This window comes from Chroicocephalus ridibundus, chromosome 6 (assembly GCF_963924245.1).
Source record: "Chroicocephalus ridibundus chromosome 6, bChrRid1.1, whole genome shotgun sequence".
NCBI lineage: Eukaryota > Metazoa > Chordata > Aves > Charadriiformes > Laridae > Chroicocephalus > Chroicocephalus ridibundus.
Window position 1 is genome coordinate 40,827,132 of NC_086289.1, and position 27,249 is coordinate 40,854,380.

The window sequence follows — 27,249 nt, forward strand, 5'->3', positions numbered from 1 at the left end:
CTTGCTCTTATTTAAAAGAAGAAATGCATGTGAGTTTTGCATGTACGGCTTGTGCATCGCCCTTGAGGAGCGAGGGAGGGGAAAGGGGTCACATGAAATGTGGGAGCTTTCCAAAAGCGTGAGACCGCCCCGGTTATTTTGAAAACTTTTTATCTCTCTCTGCCTGCGTGTTTTGAGGCTTTGGTGTTTGAACACGTCTGTGAGCCTGCAAACTGGAAATATTGCTGTTCAGATGTTCTGTTCCGTTCGCTTGGGGTGTCTGTCTGCTTCGCTTCCATCCTGCACCAGCTGGGAATCCTGGAAAGCGTCTCCTTTCTTAGCCTCTCAGGGAGGAAAAGCCAACAGCAGAAGAAAAGCATCTGAACGTAAACTGCAGGCTGAAACGCATGGAAAAAAATGTGTAGTAAAGCTCATGATAGCAAATAGAAATTTGAGCAAGCTACATGGTAATTTGGTGAAGTTTGGGCACCTGCCTCATGGGTGATACTGCAGTTGAAACTGAGTTTTATTTTGATGTGGTGTGTCAAAATGAATTTATTTTACCCTACCCCTGTGGCTAGCATGAGTGCTTGTCTTCTACAGAGAAATGCCATGGAAAGCCGGCCAATATACTGGATTATTTTGCTATGGGAATTTATTTGACTTTGCTGCTGAGATCAGGATGCAAAAGGAGGTGCTTTTGAGTACAAGTCCTAGAACTGGCAGTAGGTAGAAATCAGACTGAAATCAGGAGGGAGTGATGGGCTGTGCTAGCTGAAAGTCAAGTAACTCACTGCTAATAGGCATAGAGCAGGCGCATGTGACTTGTAGACAGTTTCTTCTGCGTGTGGCAAGTAGTAACAGATAAAATAGTAAATACATTGCTAATTATACGGCACCTTTTGTTAATTTAACACAGAGGTGTGGACTGCTTGCGGAGTAAAATATGTTCAGAGTGAAGTTCAAAGTTTAAGATTTACGTGATTTGATGGTATCTGAAATTATCACAAGCTCTGAAAGTTAAGCAACTTAATATTTTGCATTTTTTTTTTTCCCAAGATAAGCTTTTTTCTGGGGTTTGGGCATGTACAGAATAGCTTGGAAACCACATGTGAACCCCCTTCAGTGTCTGTATTTAAGGCAGCTACAGCTATTTATTTTGATTTCTCAAAACCTTTCATATTTTTCTCATCGTCTGCATAAATCATCTTTTGAATAGTCCAAGCAGACCAATGTCTATTAATACTTGGATTACAACATAGTAAACGCTGATTCCTTTTTTGAGAGTAGAAAACATTATTTCCGTGTATTCAGTTCTTAATGTTTTTCTTAAGTCTTCTGGTTAACTGTGTAAATGCAGAACTTGGTCCATGCTGCCTCCCCGTGAGTGCTTAAGCTTGTGGGAATTCTGCAAGGATGGAGTAAAGTAGTTTGCATCCGACTTCAGGCCTTTCTTTTTGTACAAGTAAATGGATTATTAACCTCTTGGATGCTGCTGCAGTGTCTTCCATTCTGACGGTTACTCTTTGGAGCTTTGTTATATTTTAACCATAAAAATAAAAATGATTCTTAGAGTTGTGGAATAATTTAGATCGAACAGGACCTCTGGAAATCACCTGTTTCAGCCCCCTTGTTTAAAGCAGGGACAGCTTCGAACATATCGTGCTTTGTTCTTACTCAGTCTAAAATTAGTTTGAGGAGGAGTATGTTAATGTGGTAGGGTATGGTCTGTTTTTGAGCTGCTAGTTTCATTTCTGTTTTGCTTTTCAGTGAGGCTTCTTCATTATCATTTCTAATAACATTTGAAACTTGGGAATACTTTCTTTTCTCAAGTTCTGCTTAAAAGAAAGAAAAGAATAATTAAATCCATATAGCATTACACCACCAGGAAAATAAATAGCAGTCATTTTCTAGCACTTTGTTGTGAATTCTTTAGTACATCGTCTCTAGAGGTAAACTTACCATTTTCTTATTTGGCCTTTTTCCTTGGTGCTAATTTGTTTTTTCTAAAAGGTACTAAGTTCTTTGTCTCAGGTTACTTTTGGCAAGTGAGTTACAGGTAGTTCAGAATAAGAAACTAAAATATTTTTTCCAGAAGTGTGGAATTGTTTTGTGTTTTTTTTTTTTAATAAACAAGGTGTATAATCCTTTTCAAATCAGTACATTCCAATCTATTGCAATAACTTACATCTAGGCATTCAGAGCTACCTTAGCAGCTGCTATAGTGGTCTGTTATGTAGAAATCGTGGAAAGTGATAAGAACATTATTGTTTATGTAGCCATGCCAGGGCTTGCGTGCCTGAAATATGTTTTTTTTTTTTATTTGTTTTGCTGCTTTGTGTGGTATACCTATTTTGGGATCACTGGGCACTTGAACATGGGTTTTAATTTGGAACATCTTGCAGTTCAGTCGCATAAGACTATTTTAATAGTTCCCCATTGGATTTAATATGCCACTGAAACTGTAGAGCAAGACCAGCGTGTAGCATCCATGTGATTCTGCTGTACGATAGAAGTGGATTACTTGGCTCTTCTTTTCTAGTGGATTGCCTTCCTAATGGATGTTAACCATCAGCTGCTTAGTAGCATGAACTCCTACTAAGTTAACTGTTTGAGATTAAGGAGATTTCTTTTATAGGGGCTGTGGTCAAAGTATTAAAGTATTGTGTTTTCAAAAGTTTCCCTCCTGGTTCCACACCACCCCCACCCCCTGCCAGTCTTTTTCTCAGCTTTTTTTTTTTTTAAAAGATCCCTTATTACTGCATATATGAAGCTGAATTGTTCACGTATGGGAGTCGATCAGAGTTGTTGCCCTGACTTTGATATGGTTAAATGTTTGGTTAATGTCCATTTGCTGCTATTGTAGAAATTCCACGTGCTTGACAGATGTTTCCATAACTTGCATATTCAGATATTTATCCAAACATAATTGCTATGGGTTTTCCTGCGGAGAGGCTTGAAGGAGTATACCGGAACAACATTGATGATGTAGTAAGGTAAGGCTTTATTTTTCTTTTCCTTAACTTATTCTTGTAAATCTTAAGTATCCTTTTCTGCGCACATTTAATTTTCTCCTAAGGAAAGGATGTGCATTCTGACTTATAGCAATGGCAAGATTTTTGCATCTGGTAGATGCTGCCTTAATAGCTTTCCTGAAAAACGTTGGAAACAACGAAAATGATATTTTCAAGAACTTTAGGCCAGCCTGCTGTTCTGAGTTGATCTCAGATACATGTCATCTGCTTTTTAGTTTGAAAACTGACTTCATTAAATTGTGTTGGAGGAAAAGGAGGTTCTTTGCTTTTAGAAATATGTCAGTCCATGCTTTTGTTCATGATGTTGAGAGTTTCCCGAGATAGCTGATGGCATTTCAGAACACATTTGCCCATATCCTTTCTTCAATTGATAAACTAAGTGCTTGATAAGTGAATTTTGGTTTAAAGTAGTAAATATAGGTGACTTTATCTAAAGGCTTTTACATCTGGCTGTGTTCAGTAGTTATGGACGAGGAGAAGAATCAGCTAAAATTCATTATTGCTGGTGATGCTTTATAGCATGTTCTGAAAAAAAAACCAACCAAAACCCAAACAACCTGCAGGTTGTCATTTTTAACATCAAATAGTTATCTACTCTGAACTGTTGGATACAACTGTGGAAGATCTACATAATGTTTTAGGAGCATCATTGTAATTTGTTTAGTCAACACCCTACCTGGAGAACAGAGGTTGCATTAACAAATAAATACTTGGCAGAAGCTGCCAAATGTTTGTGGTTTTAGGATTGTAAATTCTGATTTTAATTTTTTTTTAACGTATGGTGCTTTTGAGGTCTTGGGCGTTTGAGGTCATAAGTTCAGTAGCTTTCCAAGAGACTTGATGTTTGGGGATGGGGGGATAGTGCAGTAAGGGGCATGGTTATGCACTGAAGTTCGAAGTGGGTGTATCTGGAGTACTGTGTCCAGTTCTGGGCTCCCCAATTCAAGAAGGACAAGGAACTACTGGAGAGAGTCCAGCAGAGGCTACAAAGATGATCAAGGGACTGGAGCAGCTCTCTGATGAGGAAAGGCTGAGAGACCTGGGGCTGTTTAGCCTGGAGAAGAGAAGACTGAGAGGGGACCTCACCAATGCTTATCAATATCTAAAGGGTGGGTGTCAGGAGGATGGGGCCAGACTCTTCTCAGTCGTGCCCAGCGACAGGACAAGGAACAACGGAAACAAACTGGAACACGGGGAATTCCATCTCAACATGAGGAAAACCTTCTTTCCTTTGAGGGTGATGGAGCACTGGCACAGGCTGCCCAGAGAGGCTGTGGAGTCTCCTTCTCTGGAGGTATTCAGGCCTCACCTGGATGAGTTCCTGTGCAACCTGCTCTGGGTGACCCCACTTTGGCAGGGGATTGGACTTAGATGATCTCCAAAGGTCCCTTGCAACGACAAACATTCTGTGATCTGGGCAAGAAGGTGCTGTTCCCAGGTTTGAGATGCCATAGAAAGTTTCTCATCATCGTTGGCAGGCAGAATTAGCGCTGCTTGAATTTCACTGGTAACTGTTTGCATCCAGGTTTGTACAGAAATGAGTTGAGATGGTTCCTTGGTTCACACACTGGGAGGAATCGTAACCCTCAACTGAGAATCAGTCATCTGGAGGCAGCGACTTCCCGCGCAGCTGCAGTTAGCTGCAGATGAGTTTGAGGGAGTTTCGTTTTTGCGTAGCTAACTGACTCGACGAGTCTCACTATCCACGAATGGTACCGAAAGCGTCAGAGGCTGGATTTGACCAGGCTTGCAGAAGCGACCTTGTTCTGTCATGCGGTAGTGAGGAGAAGCCTCTTTTCCAGAGCTGGTCACATCGGTGAGGTTCAGCATAGCGATCTGTAAATATTCTTGCTGAGTGTGTATGTCTCTGCTAGAATTGTTAAGAGGTGTGAAGTTGTGTTTTCTAATCATATCGTTGCATGTAGCTTGCCCTCGAGAAGAAGCTTTTGCTGGCCCACAAACAAACCATCTAGCTGTCTTTTCTTTACCAGCAGTCGGAGCCACCATTTCATGAAGCTGATGTGGGCATTGCATCTGCCATGTGAAACACGTGGTGCCTGATGGACTCCGCCTTCACAGATTGTAGGATAGGGGCAAAGGCTGGACTTGGAGTACAGGACATGGGAATAATCTGAATAAATAATAATTGGCAGTAGTCTTTGGAGGCCTTCTTCTATTCACAGCATTGATTTTGGTTGCTTCTGTGTAAAGGAAAATATATTTTTATTGCTTAAGTATGTAGATATGTGTAAATTAGACTCTTCAAAGGGAATGCCTATGTAATTATTAAGTTGTCCATAAACACTCTGATCAAAAGGAGTAGTGATCACCTAAAAGTGTAATTAACCAAATTAAGATATGGAGAGATATAAATTTAGTGGCTGTAGGGAACTGGATGCTAAAGTAGCATGATGTTTGTTTGCCCCTTATTTTTAAATGAGAATAATGCTCAAAAAGTGATCATGTAGCATTCTGCATGTTGCAGTCAGCAGGTCCTCAGCTGCTCCTGTTGTCTCTTTATTGTGGATTTTTTTTTTTTCCCCCCAAGAGCTTTTTATGCTGAAATTCAACGTGTTTGAGCTCCGGAGCAATTGGTATCGAGCCAGGATATGCCAGTGGGCTTTTTCTGAATAGCCGGTATCCTGACAAATTTAATGCTGATACTGTATGAGAAGTATGACCTGGACTGCTGGCTCTCTCCAGTGACTGAGGCTTTTAGAGGTTTTGGATGGAATTTTGTCCTTAGAAAAGTACTTGCATGAAAATTTATACTCAGCTTTGTGGATATTACTGGCAGAAACGGTCAGCTCTCCTTGCTCTCCAGTGTGTTTTAAACAAGCGAGGACATCTCCTGAACAAATCGCCACATCCACCATCTCCCTTAATCTCTCGAAGTCTGCCAACAGAGGTGCCAGTGGGAGTCATGAAACATTTTTGCCGATGAAACTGGAGTCTCGTACTGGATGCCGCTCAAGGAGCGTTCACATCTGTTCTTATTTTAACGCATGGGTTTAACCACAGAGTTCTTCTAGGTTCTTCTGGAATATTATGACTGATAACCAGAGCTTGTTTTTGCTTGAGCTTTCCAGGATTTTAGCAGCTAGTGTTTCTTTTCAATTTGAACAGCATGTTCTGTCATGGCTAATTAAATTCCTTCTGGCTGATGTGCAGATACACACTGTTGATGATGTTAAGTGTAAACATTTGTATGTTATTTCTTCTTGAACCTTGCCAGGTGACACATCATATATAATCATGGCAATTTTGATGAATCATGTTTGCAGTTTGGCTCTTTGAGGCTTGTATGGGAAGTTTTTGTTACAAAGTGAGCATGAGAATGAAATGGGTGTGGAAAACGTATAGTGGTCTTCCTCCTCCTCCTGTCTGTACCCAGTATGTCATTGGGCACTGTCCTCAGTGGCAAATAATGGCCATTTTAAAAACCTGGTATTAAACAAAATGATTCTGACTGGAATATGAAAGTTAGTTTAACTGCCTTTTTTTTCCCCCCCCAATGGAAACACTGCAGTGGCAAAATATTTTGCATAGGTGATTAAATTGCAAGTGTTTACAGATACCTCGTGTAATCCACGCTTTCTGCTTTAAAAATGAACAACCCTTCCTCAGCTTAACGTACTGATGTGCAGTTATCTTAGAAATCAGCGCAGGTTGGTCCGTAGGATAAATATTTCAGTTGCAGGTCAGATCTTGGTCTCCTCAGTTGCGTAAGTGGTCTTATTATTGCTGCTGGGTTATTCGTATGAGCGAGGTTTGCAACATGCTGCCTCCTTGACTTTGAGGCACTGCAGAGCCAGCTGGGGCTTGGAATGCAGGACTGCACATTCTGGATGCCGCTTTAACGACGCTGCAAATTAAGGTCAACGTTATTGCAATGTATATTAATGCATGCCTTTTTTTTCTTTCTATTTAAGGTTTTTGGATTCAAAGCATAAAAACCATTACAAGATATACAATCTGTAAGTATGCTCTTATAGATGTATTTTCCAAAATAATGAGTTCTAAAAATAGCTTATGAGTGAAAGTGGCTTGTTGCTGTACTAAAGCAGAGCTAGAGATGTTTTGCACATTTTTAAAAACAATTAAGCCTGATTGAGGGCACTGTTACTTCATTTAGTGGAGCTGAGTGAGGTTAAATGAAATGCTGGTGTGTATTCATATTACTTGAACGCTTTTAAATGACTTGGCATCTAGCCCATCTGGAGCTTGTACCATGTGATTAAAAAGTGAAAAGTAATTCACAGCAGGCTTTCTATTAGTGTATTAATGTCCACAGTGAAGAAATTGCCAAATTAATACTTTCCTGTTTTTTTTCCTTTTTTTTTTTTAATTGAACCATATTGGTACCCAGGTTCTGTTCACTTCCTCGCTCCTCTTGACTATCATGTGATAGTTACTCACTTCTGTAAATGTAGTGTTTTCCTCTGAAAACTTGGTTATTCAGAAAACTGTTCTTGTTACAGAAGGGATTTTTTTGTTGTTGTTGTTCCTTGATCATCTTTATACGTTAGCTTAGACTAATTTCATTTGTATAAATGATTTGTCAGCTGGTGTTGAAAAGTAGGTCATGGTTTTCCTACCCCTCGTTTTTTCCCAGAAACCTAAGTTGAAGATTTATTGATTCTCTCAGCTGTTAAGGCTTTTTTTTTAAATGCATATGTTTCTAAATATCTGCAATTAATGGAAAAATTACTGTAGTATGGAAACCCAGGCAATGCATTACATTGTAATCTGCTGGTCATTAAAAATAAGTATTTAAATATGCCTCTGAATTAGTTGAATGCAACTCTGAATTATTATCAGGCAACTCTGTTTCCTGATGCTGGAGCGAGGTGATACTAGAAGCTGAGAAATGGCATACTAGTTATATAAATCCTGGGGTAGGATGTGACAGAAAAAGATAATGTAAACGAAACATGCATTGAAATAAACTCATTGAACAACTTTCATAGAGTTCAGTGAAAAAATGACTTTCTCCAACTTAGAAGCTCTCCAGCATTTTAATAAATGCTGTTTTGGTGGCACTTATGGGTGGAAAAGACAGTGCTTCCTAGAATAGCTGATAGCTCCTTCCGCATGTAGTTGCAAGCTCTCTAACGAGGCAGCTTTCTGGATATCTTCCTTTGAAGTCTTCTGGAGCTCAGCACTTAAGATCTGTATCATGTAAAATCCAACCACTGTGTTTTTATTAGACCCCCGCCTCCCCTCCGAAGCCTCCTAACAGTTTCAGCTTGGTTTGAGGAGTGAAGCAGAGTAGGACTGACACAGCTGAATTGCCTCCTGCTCCTTGGGGCTCAGTTCAGCTGTCAGCTTCTGTGAAGCGTGGCTCTGGTATCACTTACAAGATCAGGGTTTGCTGAGCTGCCTGATACCGAGCTGCTTGTTTCGAGAGGTGACAGGTAAAAACAATAGGTCGCTGCGTGTGAACTTCAAGGCTTGGTCAGAAAGTAAGTGTTTAGTAAGCCTTTTGTGCATCTTGGCAGGTAGCTCCTCAGGGAGGTGGTGCTTGAAAAGTTTCCATTTTGCTGTATGCTAGCAACCTCATTTTGCTTTAGAAAAAAGCAAAAAACAATCCCCCAACCCTACAGAGGAACAACTTTAAAGTTTTTAAGTGAGAAGTGATGAGGCAAATGCTTTTGACATTTATGTTGCTGATATGTGTGGTTTCAACTGTGGAAAGAACTTGTCCAGGTTTTTGTCTTCCAAGTTCTTCATTTAAAAATTTTAACTTTTCAGTTTTCGATGCAAGAACCTCCCGTTGATTTTTTTCCTTGTTGCTAACTTCAAAACAATCGCAAGTGAAACCTCCTAAAATTACTATATTCACCCTCAAATGAAAACTTTTGCAGGATGAAACATCCTTTTAAAGTGTGTGGGTTTTCTTCCCCAAAACGTGGATCAGTTGCAACTGAAGATTCAAGTGATGACTGCACTGCTTGGAAAGCATAGCTTTTAAACTGTGTGTCTCTGGCTAGAGAGGCCAGGTTATCTCTTTATCTTTATGTGGGCAAAATTTGTGCACGTTAAGTACATAAATGCCATTAGCTGAATTGTTGCAACGTTTGGTTTCAAGATGGGAAGAAATTGCAGCCTTCAGGTATTTTGGAGAACAGCATCTCTTTAGATTAAGCTGAATTTTTGGAAATAATCAACCTATTGTCTGTCTTTGAAAGAGGTGGGAGTTCAGAGCTGGAGTTATGTGATTATATTCAGAATTATTTCAAACACTGTCATGGGGTTTGAGTTCCCTTAAGGTAGCTGTTATATGAATTTGATAATAATGTTGAGCAGTTTTAAATAAAGGATTTAGAGTGATTTTTTTCTGAAAGGATGCTTAAATGATGTCAGTTACGCCACATCCTTGCATCTTGGCATTTAACTTCCCAATGAATGTTTGAGCATTCAGTTTCATTTTGTCTGTTTTGTTGGTTTTCTCATGTGTTCCTATCAGTGTTCTTCTTTAACATGTTCTTCCAGTTTCATCTCCTAACTTCACACACTGCCCAATTGTTAACCTCCCCTATTGTAGAAATGCCCATCTTCTCCAGTACATTTTTTTAACTGTCCTACAGGCAGACAGTTAAAGGAAGGAGCTGTAATGAACAATGTGGATTTTGTGTGTACTTCCTGTACCTCTGTGTGCATGAAGTTGGGCTTTGGCATAGGCTGCCATCTTTTCGGTAGCCTATAGTCCTGTCATTAGTGGGATCATGATTTTGATCAGGAAGGTGCCTGGCTGGCAGCACTTGGGATCTGGGTTGCTTTAAACTCCCTTTAATTACGAGAACTGTGCCAGCCCGCTCCCCACCCCCAAAATCCACAAAAATGTTCAAGCTTCATTGGGAGATCTGACTGTATTACAGGCCTAACAGTGTATAAAAAAAAAACCCGAATGGAACGGAAGCATCCCCCAAAGTGTGTGTCAGTGGCGTCTCTGCTGCAGATACACATTTTCCGTGTAATGAAATGGGAGTATATTTTGTACAGCCATGTCTGGAGCTCTGCATTTGTGTGCAGCTCCCGTAAGAGGGCATAAAGAGTGACATGGTTATGTTCTGTGCTCAGTTTCTATCCTTGGTGTCAACACAACTGTTTTTTTTTTTTTTATCCCTTACGGTATTCTACTGGATACTCTCTCAAACTTCAAAATTTGAAGGCTTTTTTTGCCCATATGTGGATTTTTTGTTTGTTTTGAAGACTTTAATCTCTTACTACCCCTTTGAATTGGGTATTTATTTAAAAGGAAGGAGGAAACTTTCTTCGATAAGATCCTTTGTGTTAACCGCTTTGTTTCCTAGCAGCTTTGCCTAGCGTGGCCGATGGCTGCTTCAGGTGTGATGACTCCGTCTTGAGTGTGCATACAGTGCCTAACCTTTCTTCTCAAAGGTTTGAGTGCAGATAATGTTTTTTTTGGGTTTTTTTTTTGTTTTTTTTTTTTTTTTGAGTCCCACCTGCCAGCTTAACCTGCTGCGTATCACTTCGACCCACAGAAAGTGTCAGCAATGTGCTCAGAGCTGTAAAAACTGCCAGGCTTTTCCCTAGCAGAGGCTAGACTCAAGAAGGCTCTGGAATTCAGAGAAAGGGAAGTGTTGAGTGCATGCGCAACCCCAGCGAACCTCGTGGCCATGAGTCTTGTGGCCAAAGCTCAACGTAGCACATGCAGGGCTCCACTTACGTGCAACAGTCATACAAGTAGGAGCCGAAGACTTTGCGTGCTGAAAGCGTCAAGTAAGCTCCATATGGCTCCAAAGGCTGCAGTCTTAACATCCCTATTAAGGAAAGATGAGTTTATACTGGTGCTGAAACTGGTGTGGGTATCTGAACCCTGTGAAGAGTACAGGTTATAATCAGAACCGAAGATCTAGATGTGTGTTGTCTACCGAAATGACTCCTAGGCAACCTGGAGGCCTGTTTTGGGGCAGGATTGTTCTCGTTTTCCTTCTGAACTGCATTTTCACTTGCATCGTAGAGGGGTGCATCATTTTGCCTGCAAAGAGCAACTCCAGGGAAAATTACAGAGGGCATTCACTTCTTGCTGTCTTTCCCTTTACCCCCAACATCTGATCTGGCTTATTCCCTTACAGCATGCCGTTTCGGCTGTATTAGAGCCCTGCTGATTGTATTGCTTACATCTGGTTACTGATGTTTGTCCTGAGGCAAGTCATCCTGCAAGACTAAATACAGTGTGGGTAGCTGTGCTACTAGCTAGCTACTGTTACAGAGTGGTGGGATAGACATTGATGCAACTTCGAAGTCTTCAGAAATGTGCCATTTTCCAGGGTCTGTGAGGGGAAAACTGACTGACTGGCCTTCTGGGTTTTTTTTTGAGTTCACCTAACTTCAAGAACAAATACCAAGGTGGAGAGGAGTATTACAATCTCTTGATCGCTTGATAGAAGTGCTCTCCGTTATAATATTCAGTGGTGCTTTCTGTTGCCTGTGGTGGCCTTGTGGTGGTCCTGTAATTGGAGGAAGAATGCTTGCTTAGGTTGCACTAGCCAAGGGTCTTTGAAATGTCCTTGTGATCCCTGTCACCTCTAACACCCGTGTTATTGTTCAGGGATCTTGACACGTGTTTTGAGTTCACAGTCAATTGGATGAAGGTCATAGGCATCTACTCTTTATGTATTTGTGTGGGAGCATAAAACTGCTCGAGTGGCTGGAGCTGCTGATACTACAGTGTTAAACAGTAATAGTGTATTGCGTTACTTGTGTGAATGTCTCCATTGAGAGTTGCACTGACTAGACCATACTGATGGACCACAATTACCATAGAGTAAGTAATTGCTTTTCAGAAAAATAACTGGTTTTTTAGTGAGCAACTTTATACACACCTGCAATAAAACAGTTTTTCTCTATGTAACCTCTAGCTATAATTTTAAATCATAAAGGTGATGGATATATGTGATTTTCCCATATGTTGATCTGCATGTTCCAAGGTGTGACAGCTGTTGGGAGTGCCTTAGACTTGTCTTGAACTCTTGTCTATTTTTCTTTCTTAGATGTGCTGAAAGACATTATGACACCGCCAAATTTAACTGCAGAGGTATGTTTTTCTGTCCAGTGTTTGTTCTTCTCTTTAAACTTCAGTGTTTCTGGATGAAAGTATAAAGGAGGAGCTGGTGAATAGTAATGTATGGGATTTGGGCACAAGGAAAGGTGTCAGATTGCTTTGAGTCACTGGAGGAGCTTGCTGTGTTCTTGATGCTTTCAAAAAAGTGTGTTCTTAGTGGTTAACTAGATCAAGGTCTAATAAGACAATCAGAAGCCTACTGTTGCACAAATTTTTTGCAGAATGGGTTATATAGAAGTTTCTGTTAAATTCATTGTGCAAACAGTGTAAAATTTAGATGTGAAGTTTAGAGAACTCTGTTATGCAGAAGCATCACTTAGAATAAAAATGGAGAACACTTAAATCACTGTTCATGTAAAACAACTTTTTGGAACAAACCTTCAGTTGCTTTAAAAAAAAATAAAATTCATTCCCATGTGATGCCTCTTTGAGATGAGTTGGGTCTTAAGACACTTTGCAGAGCTACCAGAACCAGTGGGGAAACTTTTAAGGGCTCATTTTGATCAGACCCTTGGAGAGTGGAAATGGATGTACCTGTTTTGTCAGTATTAACTCCCCAGGTAATAAATAAATACAGATTCACCTTTGCTTTTTGTGCAGAGGAACATCTCTGTGCACAGTACTAGAGCTTGTAGTTCCTCTTCATGCAGTGCTTCAGAGTAGTTGGATAGATAAGGAGTACTTGTGTGTATGTAATTGTAGATGAATAAATTTTGGGCTTGCTGGCTAATATTACATCATAGCAAGGGCTCAACTTCTTTCATGATTATTTTAAAGCATCCCTCTAGTTGTAAAGAGGGTGTTTAGGATGTGATCAAAATGTCACTGGCTGCTTTAATGTCTGAATGTAGGAGGACTGAAATTTTCATTTTGAAGTCATCTTCACTCCTAATTTGCTCTTACGATGTTGAACGAGTGTCCTAAAATCTTACTGAATACATCCAAACCAAAAAGAAAGTATTTTAAGATCTGCTTGAACAGTACTTTGAGTAAGAGGAGAAAAGGCGTAAACGAAAAGGATGTGCTTCTAATATGTCCGGAACATATGCTTGCTTTAATTTATGCTTTCTGTTACAGGGGTGCTCAGCTCCCTTCACTGTCAATCCCAGCCCAAAATTTTCTTTGTGACACCACCTTTCACAGCTCCTCTGCATTAGACACTGCTGTCGTAGAGAGCTACACGTTGCCTTCCTTTCTTTTCATCCCCAAATTAGTTACCTTAGATAACCAGGTTGGTGACTTGGAACTTCCCTTAGCAGAGGAACAGCAGTTCTACTTTAAAATCTTCTGAAGTGAATTCATTTCAAGGGGAACTTTTCATTTGTACGCTTAGTGTGAAACACTCAGTGGTTCATTACTCAACTTGGATGCTCTTGCATCAAATTCAAAACCAAATGTTGAAAGCTCTTATCTGGATGCTAGCTTTCTGTCTAGGGTTTTGGAGTTTCTGAAGTACTTCTATACTGAAAATTGCTTTCTGCTTTGCCCCGGGCTTTCCTTTATATATAGAGATATTATTTTTTTTTTTGCTATGGGTTTTTTCTTGCAATGTCTAGGGGCTTGGAGAGAGTAATCGGAACCGTTCTCCATGCTGTGTGCTCCGGTGTTAGGAACCAAAAATCCATAGAGGACCCTGGACCCTCTGAGCTCAAGGTTGTGCACCCTAATGTTTCCTTAATCCCTCTGAACCATTGCAGGGCATGCATTTCATCTGCTTCTCATTCCAACTTTGAAGAAAATACTGCCAGGTTTGCCTGTGATCCCAAATCTCAGAGAGCAGCTTTGGGATGCTGTTACTACTTGGGATTTTTCAGGCCGTTCTTTCAGGACTGCTTTGGATAGTAGTACAACCTTATTGGATGTAGTTAAGATAGACTCAAAACTGTATGGACAAATTTGCAGCATCTCCTAACAGCTGCTTTTCTTGGGGATTTCTAAATAAAATCCTCCTTACATTTACATCTGCTTCAGAAAGCGGCATCTCTGTAAGTTCACATAAAACTGTAATTTGGGCAGTCTTTGGATCTTTCATGTGGAAGAACTTATTAGTGTACGTTTACATTCGTTAACCTTTGCTGCTTCTTTAACAAAGATTATTCACTTTATTGAGCCTACCTATTTGGTCTCCTGGGAGACCAAAGGGGTGGTCTGTGTTGTGACTGAATATTGAGCCAGCAACGTGCCCTTCTGGCCAAGAAGGCCAATGGTCTCCTGGGGGGCATTAAAAAGAGCGTGGCCAGCAGGTGGAGGGAGGTCATCCTCCCCCTCTGCTCTGCCTTGGTGAGGCCGCATCTGCAGTGCTGTGTCCAGTTCTGGGCCCCCCAGTTCAAGAAGGACAGGGAACTGCTGGAGAGAGTCCAGTGAAGGCTACAAAGATGATCAAGGGACTGGAGCAGCTCTCTGATGAGGAAAGGCTGAGAGACCTGGGGCTGTCTAGCTTGGAGAAGAGAAGACTGAGAGGGGACCTCACCAATGCTTATCAATATCTAAAGGGCGAGTGTCAGGAGGATGGGGCCAGACTCTTTTCAGTGGTGCCCGGTGACAGGACAAGGGGCACAAACTGGAACACAGGGAATTCCATCTGAACTTGAGGAAAAATTTCTTTCCTTTGAGGGTGATGGAGCACTGGCACAGGCTGCCTGGAGAGGCTGTGGAGTCTCCTTATCTGGAGATATCAAAACCCACCTGGATGAGTTCCTGTGCAACCTGCTCTGCGTGACCCTGCTTTGGCGGGGGGATTGGAGTAGATGATCTCTAAAGGTCCCTTCCAGCCCCTACCATTCTGTGATTCTGTAAATTGTCCTTGTGGATCCCTCCAGAAGACTTTGGACTTGGGCTGCAGTGCAGTCCATTACTTCATCCCTCACTTCTGCTCTTCAAGTCCTTGGGGCTTCATCAAAAGGACTCTTGCATGTATGACAAGAGAAATAGTGCTTATGGAATGAATACAAACACTCGCCAAAAAATGAGATGTAGTTGTTTTTTTTTTTTTTTTTTAGACCAGCAAAGGATATGGTGGTTCTAGCTGAGAACGTTTAAGTGAACCAGACTGGCATTTATAAGATCCCTAGTCTGTCAATTGAGAATTGGGGTGCACTTCATAAAGTGCTGTTCTCCTGATGAAAGTAGGACAGCCCTATGTAATCTGCCAGTCAGCATGGCATTGTCTGTGATCTTATCCGAGGCATTAGAGGTTTGGGTGCTTCTCTCTGCTTATTGCTTATTTTTTTTTCTCTTGAGTTTTCTTTCATCTCTTGTATTCTCACTTGAAATTCTTTCCATCTCTAGATGGAAGAAGTGCTTGTGTGTATCCATGTAAGAAAAAGGACAACTTTGGTGGTTTGACTTTAAAACCCAGAAGTATCGCGAGTGCCTTACATGAGATTTCTTTTTCAATTACCACTTTCTAATATGGAAGTTGCCATTTTTTTGTTTCACAACCCCTTTGAGCAAGGTCTGAGAGTTTTTTTTCCCAATGTAGACCCAACTGTGCTCAGAATTTTTCAGCAAAATTCCTGTTGTGTGATTAGTGACTGAGGTCTGGCCCTGTTTTCTCTCAGCAGGTAGTCTAATTATTGCTGGAGTAATGGGTTTTCACAAGGTTATTCTTTGTGTCAGCATACTCTTAAATTCTAGAGAATTCAGGATATAAGATATAGAGTCGGTGCCACTTTTCAGTGGTGGTGTGAAATAGTCTCTTCATGTAGCAGGATGCCTGTTTATGTATTACCAGAGAAATGTCTGCAGTGCATATAGTATGCAGTACATTACTGAATAATACTGGAATAAAAAAATGTACTTATCTATAAGATGGGGGGGTGTTTGGAAAGTTAATTTTTTGCATGCTTATCGCACAGTTGACCTGTCTAACTGAGCCTGCTGTTACTTCCTTTTGAGATTTTGATAAACTACTGCTTCTCATTGCAGTTGCACAGTACCCTTTTGAAGACCATAACCCACCACAGCTAGAGCTTATCAAACCTTTTTGTGAAGATCTTGACCAATGGCTAAGTGAAGATGACAATCATGTTGCAGCAATCCACTGTAAAGCTGGAAAGGGACGAACTGGTGTAATGATATGTGCATATTTGTTGCATCGAGGCAAGTTTTTAAAGGCTCAAGAAGCCTTAGATTTCTATGGGGAAGTAAGGACCAGAGACAAGAAGGTGAGTTACTTTCTGTTCTTCTGTTCTCCAACCTGTATCTTTATGCTTTTCCTGCATGAGGTCAATTTGAATAGTCAAGCCTTTTAAGAAATACTTGCCATCAGTGTGATATCTGGTTTGATTCAGCTTTAACACTTATTGGATCAGTGCAATTGTTCCCAATGAAAAAGCTTTCCTAAACAGCAGCAGCAATTAGTCACAACACTAAAACAGTCTGTTTTCTTCCATCTCCTGTTCAAGACGATCTGCACAGTTTATTTTAAATAGCCTTTTAAATAGCATTCTGCTGTGTATTGCATCAAATAGGCAGTTGATGAGTGAACTTTCTTGTTCAGCGTTTTTAACCCAAATAAGAGGATTATTCTAGCTTGTTTTGCCTGAATGGATGAGTTGTTCATCTCCTCAGGTTCGCTTAGCTTCTGTGGTGGTGGTTGGAGATGCGTAGTCATTACAGTGCGTGTTACAGTTGAATATCCCGACTGGAAGAGTCTGTTGTTGGATGCCCCTTTTCAGTAAAAGGGTAGTTAATCGTCGGAGCTGAGGCAGCCTCAGAGCCTGCTTCAGGAGGTGCTGCCATTTAGTTTCTTGTACTTCTCCTGAGGAGAAATGAGGGGCATGTCATTTCAGAGAAACGATGTTCACAGCTGCAGGAGCTTTCTGTTAAGACCTTGTCAGTGGTACAGACAGCAGTAACTGTATGTTGGACCTTTCTGGTATGGTTGCACCTCATGAATGGGAATTTAACCTCCTTATTTGAAATTTCTCCAACTGTAATGAGGTGTGACTTGCAAGGTCACTTTAGCGAGCTTCCCCGCTCATCTTCCATCGTTTCCTTGTGTATGTTGGTGGAGCAGCCCAGGGGGATGATCCCAGCAGGCCAGTTTCACCCTGCTCAAGTACAGAGTTCTCTCTGTTCCTGTAATATTTGCATAAAGTATTAATTTCACAGTGTGTAGACCTCTTACAAGCAGAGCTTCATGTTTGAAGGCTCTTGAGAGCTGAAGTGTCACATAAGGATTTTTAGAATTTGCCTGTTAATTCACGGGAAGGAGCAAATAACTTCTTAGTTTGCTCTCTTTACAAGCTGGAGCTGTTATTCCACGTACTGCTGAGAAGGTAGTGGTGGTGTGACACTAGAGCAGAGACGGTGTCAAGGTTTCCCATCGAAACTTTGTGGCTTTTGGTAAGACTGCACAATAGTGAATAGGAGTGAGCTGCGTGATGAATAAACAGTGTAGATCACTGCTGCTGGCAAAGATTATCTAAAGAGCCGGATCGTGAGAAGTATAAAACTTAACAAATCCACAGTGAAGCATGTTGTATCTCAGTTTCCCAGCTGTAAAAAGAGGGTCATGTTTTCTGCGTTAAGGTCAGTTAAGCGTTCATCAGTACCCCGGTGGTACCTCTGGCATGTTTGGGGTAATGGAGAACTTAGCAAACAGGAATAGTGAGAGCCTTGTTTAGCTTCGCTGTAAATATTGTCTGTAACCAGCAACTTTGTTTTGGTTTTCGTGTCTCAACTGGAAGAGTTGATTTCCCGCCCCCCCCACCAGCTCCACTTCAGCAGGATTATCTTTATGCGGACGGTGGGCAGCGTGTGATTCACGTAGTCATTAAAGTAGAATTTATAAGCAGGTATTCCAGTGCAGGTTCTGGGAGCTGCTTCTTCCCTTGTGGCACGTATTTCAGTGTTATATGTCAAGTGCTGCTCTCTGATTTGACACTTCATCACACCTTTATATAACTGACTTCCTGGACTCAGACACTTCATCACACCTTTATATAACTGACTTCCTGGACTCAAAGTAAATGAGGCATCGGAAGAGCTGTTTGCACCTAGGGACAAGAGAACGTGCATTTATTTTTTTTTTGGTTGGACCAACATACGCATGATGAAGGCAAAATGGCTTTAATTAGGTACTGAATTTTCTTTGTTTAAACAAGCGCAGGGTGTGCATTTTGTATACGGCTGCTCAGAATAGCCTAGCTAAAATCGCTGTTGCCATCAATGTGCCTGGCGAAGTGATTCTCAAGAGAGTTTAGTCCATGCCGGCAGGAAGTATGTGTCTAATTGCAAGAGGAAGTATGACTAATTGGTCAAGAGAACAACCTCAAGTGCTTCTGTAGCAAGCTTTTCCCAAGTGTGTGCTGGGAGAAGCAGCTTCACGGAGGCCTTTGCGACATGAAGTGAGAGTTGCTGTAAATAAGGCTGACAGTTGCTAGATAGTCTGTTAATGTACTGTTGTCCTGGGAAAGGTAGCGGGGAATAAGATGTTGCAGAACTGAGTCTAAAAGTCTGTCTCTGACCAAAAACTTCTGGGTTTTGGGTTTTGGTTTTTTTCTTCTCTGTAAGCTGCCTCTTTTGACTTCTCTAATGCCTCATAGTGGGGAGAACTCTTTCAGAAGAAGGGAATGATGAAGATCAGAAAGTATTGGCTAAATGGTTGTCTGTCAGTCACCGCCACTGTAGTAGAACAGGACTGATTTCTCTTTTCCCTTTGAACCCAGGGAGACAAACTGTTTTCTGAAATTAGATAAAGAACTGTAATTGTCCAGCCTATTCTCAGAGCTGGAGGAGAAGTAAACACCCACCACCATCACCCCCGCCTTCAAATCTTCTGAGAGAGCTGCTGCGCCCACTGTTTGAAATGATTAGCTTATCGCCTGTTTTTTCCTTAAGATGGATGCTGAAATACTACTGTGATGACAAAGACTGACAACTTACCTTCCTACAGCCTACTCTTGAGGGGCTTTATGGTGGGGACTAGACTCAGAAAGAAGCAGGGTATAATTACGCAACAGATAGGTATCAACTGGGAACAGCTATTCAAGTGCTTGAGCTGGAGATGATCCATTCAGGAGCATTCTTTTACCGTATTTTTAGGAATGGCTCCTAATAGTAGAACATTTTCCAGGAAATGGAAACCAATTATTTTGTGCGAGGAAGCCTGAGGATGACTCTTTGAGCAGGGTAGATGTTCAATGTATGATGTATTGGAGCTGGTGAGTTGTAACGCTTGTTTGTTCGAAGTACTCAGGTGACAACCTCTGCTAAACCTGATGCCATGAGCCTGGTCTGAGGCTGCAGCTTTAGCTTTACGCTCATGGTAGGGCACGTTATTAAAGTGAATATGGGGGAATATGCCTTCTAAAAATGTTTGTTATTCATAATACTGCCTGTGCTACATTGAGAGGAGAAGCAGGAGTAGCACCTGCCAAGCTTTGTGATGTCTACACAGCTCAGCAGTGCCCTGTGAAACTCTGGTGTAAGGACTAGAGGAGCTTATCTAATGTCCATTTTAAAAATGATGATGATAAATGGGAAATGTAAGCTTCTCGGGGAGAAAATACTTCAGCTGCTTCCCAGTTCTTTATTCTTCTTGACTATAAAAGTAAGCAGGGGGTTGATTGCACCTCTCGGAATATTAGCTTGTTATGAAAGTGTTCTGCTTTGAAATCAGGCCTTTGGAAAATGGAGAACTTTCCGTTCCGCTTCAGTGTGGCTGGTTCTTAGGATCTCAGGGTAAAGGCTATGTCTCTGGGGAGTTAAATTCTCTGGCTGCAGGGATAAAACTGCCCTCTTGGCTGAGAACTGGTTTTGCTTTGAGACCAGGGGTCACTTTATATAGCTGCAAAAGTGACTGTGTTCCTTTCCTTCTGGTCCGAGCCCTGGTTGCCTTGGTAAGGTGTGCTGGGGTTTCTCTGTGGGACACATCCTTTATGGCATGAAGAAGCCATGAGCAGAGAAGGCTGCGTTTTCCTTACCTGCATAGTTTCATTCTGATTGGCAGCACTGGCAAATTACTGGCAGTTTGTTCTGAGGCTGGGATTTGGTCAGTCATGAAGCTCAGATCCTAGGAAAGCAGACTTTAAAGCTCTGCGAAGTCGTGGGTCTGATAACTGCTGAGATGATATCTGAACCAAAACCATGGTCAGTGTAGAAGGCTATGTAACAAAGTCATTGTACAAGTGCTGTAGGGAAGAACGTTTCAGAAGGGCATTTTGTAATAGAAGGTAGCATCAGCCTTGAGTACAGTGATATTAGCAAACAGAATCTTTTGACTTAAACTGCTGTCAAAATGTAATTCCTGTATTGGTGCTTTAAAATTAGTGTATGTTCAAGGTGCCTCCTGCTTAACTTCCCTACCCCAAAAAAAAGCAGCAGCATGAAACTGTCTTTTACGTGACCTCAGGGTGTCTGAGGTGTGTGTTTTTAAGATATTGAAAAGTCTGCATTCTTTGCCTTACTGCTCAAGATGGATGTTTGGGGATAAAGTAACTGGAAGGCCAGTGTCCTGCTTGTTCCGTGATGGGGACTGGTTGGTAATTAATTGCCTGGCATTAGATAATGCGTGCAAACAGCTTCCTCTTAAGTGCTCTGCAGGAGGAGTACAAGAGATGTGGACGCGTGTCTGGGGAAAAAGGAACATGTACAGAGGCTGTCTTTGGGAATGGTTTGGAGGTGGATTACGTCTTTGTTAGTCCTTGAGGTGCCCGGGATGGTCCACATTAAAGAAATCGCAGAGGGTCCTCATGAATGACTGTGCTAAACGTGCACGGCTGGGTTTCGGTGCGGTGTAGAAAGTCATGCGGCACTCCCCTGCTTCCTAGGTACCGCTGACTTAGATGCTTTACTTGGTGTGCCGGTCTCCAGTGTAGCTGCTGCGGAGGTGTACTCGGCATAAATCACAATGGTCTATTCCAGGTGCTTTAGCTACCTCTTCATTCGTGATTTATTTGCCCTTAGTTACATTCAGAGGTCATGGGAGGAGCTCTGTTAGTAATAAATGGTCTTGATGGTTTTTGACATTTGTTTTCCCTCTCTTTAGGGAGTGACAATTCCCAGTCAGAGACGCTACGTGTACTACTATAGCTACCTGTTAAAGAATCACCTGGATTACAGACCAGTGGCACTGCTGTTTCACAAGATGATGTTTGAAACAATTCCCATGTTCAGCAGCGGAACTTGCAGTAAGTACCCAGCGCCCCGTTAACCTCCATTACCTCTCGTAAGGAAACACGTTGGCCTTTGAACTTGGTTTGGTTATGTGACTGTTACCATTCTGTTATGTGACACTAAGAGCTGCTCATCTTGATGGAGAAGATCATACTCAAACACTTAGCGTTCCAAAGTCTGCTGGGTTAGTGTGGTCTATCCGCTAGCATCCTCCCAGGTATAGTAAGTTTAGGTCTGTGAAGGACTCATATGGTTGTTTTACTACAGTTTTAAATTGGGAAGTATTTAACAGTTTGAAGATAAGTGATGCCATATATGTATATTTTTTCTTTGTAATGTAGCAACTCTTGGGAAACATGAATTGCTGAAAAACATTTGCTTAATGGCATGTTGTGGCTTCAAATGTAGCAACATTACTCTTCCCCTGATGTTTAAAAAAAAAATAAATGACTTCAACGGGGCAGATATCTGATTAACTCTGGAGTAAACTTTTCTTTATATGGGGGCTTATAAAGTATTAATACACCTGTAAACAATTAATCTGGCTTGCCGATACACAGTGTGTTAGTAAGGAAGAGCAGATTCCTTGAAATTTTGAAGTATAAGTACGAATTCACTTCTGTCCTTCTGTTGGCTGCATTACAGGGCAGTAACTGCCTAGTGTTGCGTGTTCATTTTTTTTGTTAGTGGAAAAAGTTTTTTCTAATGGTTTTGCTGTGGGGATTACTGCAATGGGTAATTAATTCCAGTTCCTCCTGTGACTTTGATTAAAATTGCACTATTAATATTGTTATAAGGCAGTACCTGAACATGGAATGCACATAAGAAACGATCAAGCAACTTGTCAGGCCAGCTGTATTTACAGGAAGCCCTGCCTGTAGGGTTGAGGTGTGGAAGTTACAGATTTCTGCCATTACCATTTATTTAACGTCTCAAATAAACTACGCTATACTTGTGAAATCAAGCTGCAAGTATGAACTGCTCACGTGAACATCAACTTGTTTGTCCGTACCAGGCTACTAGCATGCTATTTTTGCAGTAGGATGTTGGGATAAACGAAAGAAGGTGATAGGAGTGACTATCAACTTCAGCATCTTTGTCTACTGCGATATTTTATATTTCTGTGGAGTTTTCAGGGATTTTTCAGAGTGTGAAACCAATGATCTATGTTACTACTTTGGTTATGTTATCAGCTGCGGCTGCAGTAATTTTACCAACAGACGATAACTTTAAATCTGACTTCCTTGTTATCTTACTTGTGTTTTAAAGTCACTGACGGAGCAGAGTCCTGTCTCTCAGGTAAAATGAAGAGATGACAGGGTTTCACGGCTCTGAGGATTTGAGCGAGATAAGTAGCAGTTTTATAGCTAGACCATTCAGCAAGATAATGTGCGTGTGCTCAGCAGGGACTTCTGCAGCTCTGCAGGGGTGGTTTCAGGGTGGCCACACACTCTACAGCAGGATATGGTTCAGTGTGTATTGTCTAGAGAGCAGTCTGCATCCGATTCTAATGGAGAAGTTGGGAGCAAATGCAGAAAGACTTCTTTGAATAAGTCTCATTTAATATTTCTGGCTTTCATGCTGGTGTCTGGTAATTTCCAAAGAAAATCTGCTTAGGCTGCACCAAAAAGCCCTCATAATTTCAGCTATTACCCCTGCAGATTTAATTTGTAAAGTTGCACCATGGCTGGCACTTTTTTGGTCACGGTGATTTACAGGCCAAATTTACATGATCTGTATAGTCTGTCAGTGCTGGTTGGCTTGTGTATTACATGTTAAATTGTCCTTGTTTTTGTTTGTGTAACGGTTCTGTTTGTGTAAGAGCAGAAATCAGTTTGTGCTGACACAACCACCTGCTCTGCAATTCAAAGAAGAGATGATAGTTATGTCCATATAATGTGGAGATGAGAGGCAACATGCAAGGAAAAGCCAAGAAGTTGGCACTTCATATAGTAATTTCTTATCGTATTAAAAAGAAACAGCAACTTTCTAGGAACCCTATGGTTGCCTTAGAGTAGTGCTACAAAGGACAGAAATCTGTTAGGTTGTTTCCTGTAACATCTAGCAAAGTTTGATGCCCCGCAGGGTTTTGCTTTTAATAGACAGTTACTTAACTTTCAAAATACCATAGCTCATGATCGTGATTCTGATACTAATATTGTACTTTTTGATGCTTTAAGGCATTTCTTACGAAGTGATGCTCTGTTTTGCCATGCAGATCCTCAGTTTGTGGTGTACCAGCTAAAGGTAAAGATATTCACCTCCCCTTCAGGACCCTCAAGACGTGAAGACAAGTATATGTACTTTGAATTTCCTCAACCTTTGCCGGTATGCGGTGATATCAAAGTGGAATTTTTCCACAAACAGAACAAGATGTTGAAAAAGGTTGGTTTTCTCTGGAACTTTTCTGAAAAATGTTGTCGAGCTAATCCTGATGCAGGGCTGGCATGTTGGTTATTCTTCAGTGATGCGTAATCACAGTATTTAATTCTTCAATGTCTGGTTTTCCCAAGGAGAGGATCTACTACAAAATGAAAGCTGGCTATTTTGAGAGCTGGTGAGATTAAGTACAAAGGTTGGATAAAAATCATACTGGATATGTATTGCAGTCGTTTGGGTATTAGTGAGTAATCTAATTGAGGAAGAAACATTCTCATTCTAAAAATAGACTCGCATACTGAGTGAGTTAACTCCAGCTGTTTTCTTCACTAAATTTTCCTAAGATTTGAGCAGCCACAGAAGATCCTGTCTGTCTGCTGTTTGCTGATTTCTACCCGTCTGTCAAATTTGGTTGAATTTCCAAGATAATTGAGTTCCTACACACTTTGTAAAAGTATCTCTGCAATGTATTCAGCCATCTCTCGGTTCCCGGCTGCAGTGCCTTGACATTAGCCATTTAGAGAATGCACACAGAACTGAGAATTTTCAGTGTCTTCAGTTGTGGGGAAAAAAACTTAATCTAGAATTTATTTTGACACCAAAGTCAGCGAGTTCTTAAAGATGAATGCATCATCACTGGGTTTCATTAATTCTGGTGCTTGTGGAGCTAGTTTGCGGCTACTAAAGTGAAAGGTGAGGATGAGACCATGTTGATTAAAGGCTACCTTTGTATTTACTACTTAAAATTCTTTATGAGTAGTTGTTCACCGTTTAACAGACGTTATAAAACCTTAAGAGCATTCATTGAGTGAATCCTGTGTACAGGCAAAGCATAAAAATAAGAAAATAGTGGAGTGGATTGGGAGATAAACGTAAGTGATGAGATAAACAGTCTCTTACAGTAGCAGATTGTACCTACTAGATGTGCGTGTAAATACGCACGCATGCTACTTTGTGGCCTTGTTCAGTTACGAGGTATTGTTAACTAGTTTAATGGTGTAATTTCACTAGCTGGAAATACCATGTTCTGTTGTTTGCTGTGGGCTGATGTCTGAAAAAGTTTTTTAAACAGGTTCTTAATGGGAATATTTTCTTCTGCCGGTTTAATGAGACGTTTTATGTGATCAATGCGGCCATATGCAACACAGAGAACTGTAGAACAAAGCATTTTAAAAGTAGAAATTCTACTTTAAGTCAAGGTTAAAATTTATTGACGTGTAAAACTGCAATGCATAGGAGCCAGTTTTGAGAAGGGACTTTTAATGGAGCACCTAGATGTGGGCTAGACGTGAGGGGTGCAGGGGGGAGATGAAGCAAAACCCAAGCAGAGAGACAAGGGCCTGTTTCGTCCAGTCTCTGTCCTATCTTTACCGTGAAATTTGTCGTTCCTTTACCATCTTCAGTAACGCATGGATTGTGAAGGGACTTTTAGGGGCCATTGTGCTGCACTGCCCCTCCCTGAGTGAGCTCCTGAAATACCGGTGCACAGCTCAGATGTCGGAACTTGGCTCTGTAGCACCAGGAACGAACTCCTGTATTTGTTTTTTGCACTGAGGTCCGGTGATGATATAGACTAGAGCGCCTCGTTATCACATACAATTTCTGTAGTATAAATTCAGTCTTCAAGAGTGTGTAAAATTGTCTTCAGAAACGCAGCAAGCGTGTTACTGTGCTGTAGTTTCATTTCAGAGTGTCATATCAACCACGGTTTCGTTTCTTAAGAATCTCTTTGTAGTTTCTGAGTAGCTGGTTGATTTTTTTTTTTTCATTTTCTTTTTGCCTGTTCTTATCAAGTACCCTGACTATTCAGGCTTTGTGCAGATAGTGCAGAGGTGCTCCTTTTCTCTGTGTTTTTTGGATGGCTAGAACCCAGAAGTGCTGAGGTGGTGAAACCTCATCTTTCCACATCTGCAAGCTTTTTTGAGAGTTAAAAACTGTCCCTTCACTAGGTGGAAGTCTCTTGTAAAGAAACCACCTTGATAATCTGCCTCAAAGATCTGTTGAATCTAGTGTCCAGTTGTCCTCAACCTTGTGTAAGGCTGGAGGTCAAAAGAAGGTAGGTATATGGTGTTACACAGTTCTGGTAAGACTGCCTCTGTTAGCCCTACTGTAAACGCAGACACAAATTGAGGGCAGCTGGGACTGGGTCTGTGGATCTCCTCGGATGTAAGCACGTTAGCCTGTTTTAGGAAGCCACTGCTGAGGTCTTCATCTTGAGAGTTAGTGGAATGCTTTGGCACTAGAGGAGATCCTTCCACATGGTCCTTTTGACAACTTGTTACGTAAAGTGGCTAAGATGGGAATAGGGCAAAGGCGAATATTCGTGGCAGAAAACCTGCCTTGGCACAAAGTTGAACACGTTTCTCTGCAAGTGTTTACCATCTGTGCCTGTTCATTTTCCAGATAAACTGACTCTACACAGTTTTCACTCAAAACCACATAGAGGAGGGTCTCCCGCTGTGGAGACGTGTTGCATTTTGAAGATCACCTCTATACAGTGATCACCTAATTAATGAGGAACAGCATAATTAGGAGTAACAGGATTTTATGTTTCAGAGATTCTGGTTTATTCGCGTATGTTTATGAAGGCTGGAATTACAGGTCTGTTGCTTGTCACTGGTGCTTGCTCTTCCAAGGTTTCCTTTTGGCAGATGTATAGGTAGTTGCTAAAGAAGTCTTCTTGCACACACATAAAGGTGTCACACATGTACCAGTCTGCATTTTAACTTTCCATAAGAAACCTAATTAAAAAACCCACTCATCTCAGCTGAAGCGCTCCAGATTCACTCACCTGTGCTTGCTTTCAAATTTCTTAATCCTCTGAAGAACAATAGCGTTATCTGCAGAGCTTCTGTAGTATGGAGGGTCCTCATCAACTTTGATCAAGCTCTTCTTGGATAAAATTATTGTGCATGAAACAAAACAAACTTGCAAGATCAAGTGGCTTTAAGCACCTAGCGTTGCAGTGCCCATGTGAAATTTAGAGTGGTCAAGTGTCCTGTTTTTTTAGTGGCAAAACTTAAATTAAGCAAATCCAGTGGCTGTTGAGAGCTGGCCTCAGCCAAAGGATTATTGGTGCTGGTGAGAAGATGTTGGTAAGAGGATGACTGCTTTGAAAAAGTAATCCTGTTTCAGCTCTTCTGTAATCTGAGCCACCTGGCAACAGTTAGTAAGTCCACAACTTTTGGTCTTTTCTTGTCTAATAAAGTTGTTTACTTTATTCTGGGACCAGTTCTTCAGTATGATGCAGCCACTTCCTTTCAAGAATGAAGTGCATGCTCATACAAGAACAAAATGGATTGAGGCTTGAGTACAGATATTATGTATGAATTTCTGATGGATAGATGTTAGTAATTTGGGGGTGGGTTTTGAGCATGATTTTTTGTTTTTCTGAGTTGTAGCTTGGCTATTCTTCCATCTTAGACTGCCACTGTAGTCTGCGTTTGCTTCCATGTATCTGTGGAGCCTTTTTTCTTCCAGTTACTGATGTTGACATGATAATCTTAAGGTATTTCAGAGTATCCTTGTATTATTTGGTTCAGCGAGAGTCTGTTTTAAAATAATAGGGAAGATCTTGTAAACTTCCTGCCTGCAGAGCCTGGGGATAAAGGAGACCTTTCTCAGGAGTCCTCCCAGTATAGA

At 41.2% G+C, this 27,249-nt stretch overlaps 1 protein-coding gene across 1 annotated transcript in view; it reads left to right on the top strand.

Moving 5' to 3' along the window:
- Positions 1-27,249, top strand: part of PTEN (phosphatase and tensin homolog) — a gene marked incomplete at its 5' end in the record, with an annotated part of 50,579 nt that overhangs the window by 13,753 nt on the left and 9,577 nt on the right. The window contains 6 exons of the mRNA XM_063338216.1: positions 2,891-2,975; positions 6,947-6,991; positions 12,035-12,078; positions 16,033-16,271; positions 21,101-21,242; positions 23,447-23,613. Of these exons, the coding sequence (XP_063194286.1) occupies positions 2,891-2,975; positions 6,947-6,991; positions 12,035-12,078; positions 16,033-16,271; positions 21,101-21,242; positions 23,447-23,613 (722 nt within the window). The remainder of the gene's footprint in view (positions 1-2,890; positions 2,976-6,946; positions 6,992-12,034; positions 12,079-16,032; positions 16,272-21,100; positions 21,243-23,446; positions 23,614-27,249) is intronic.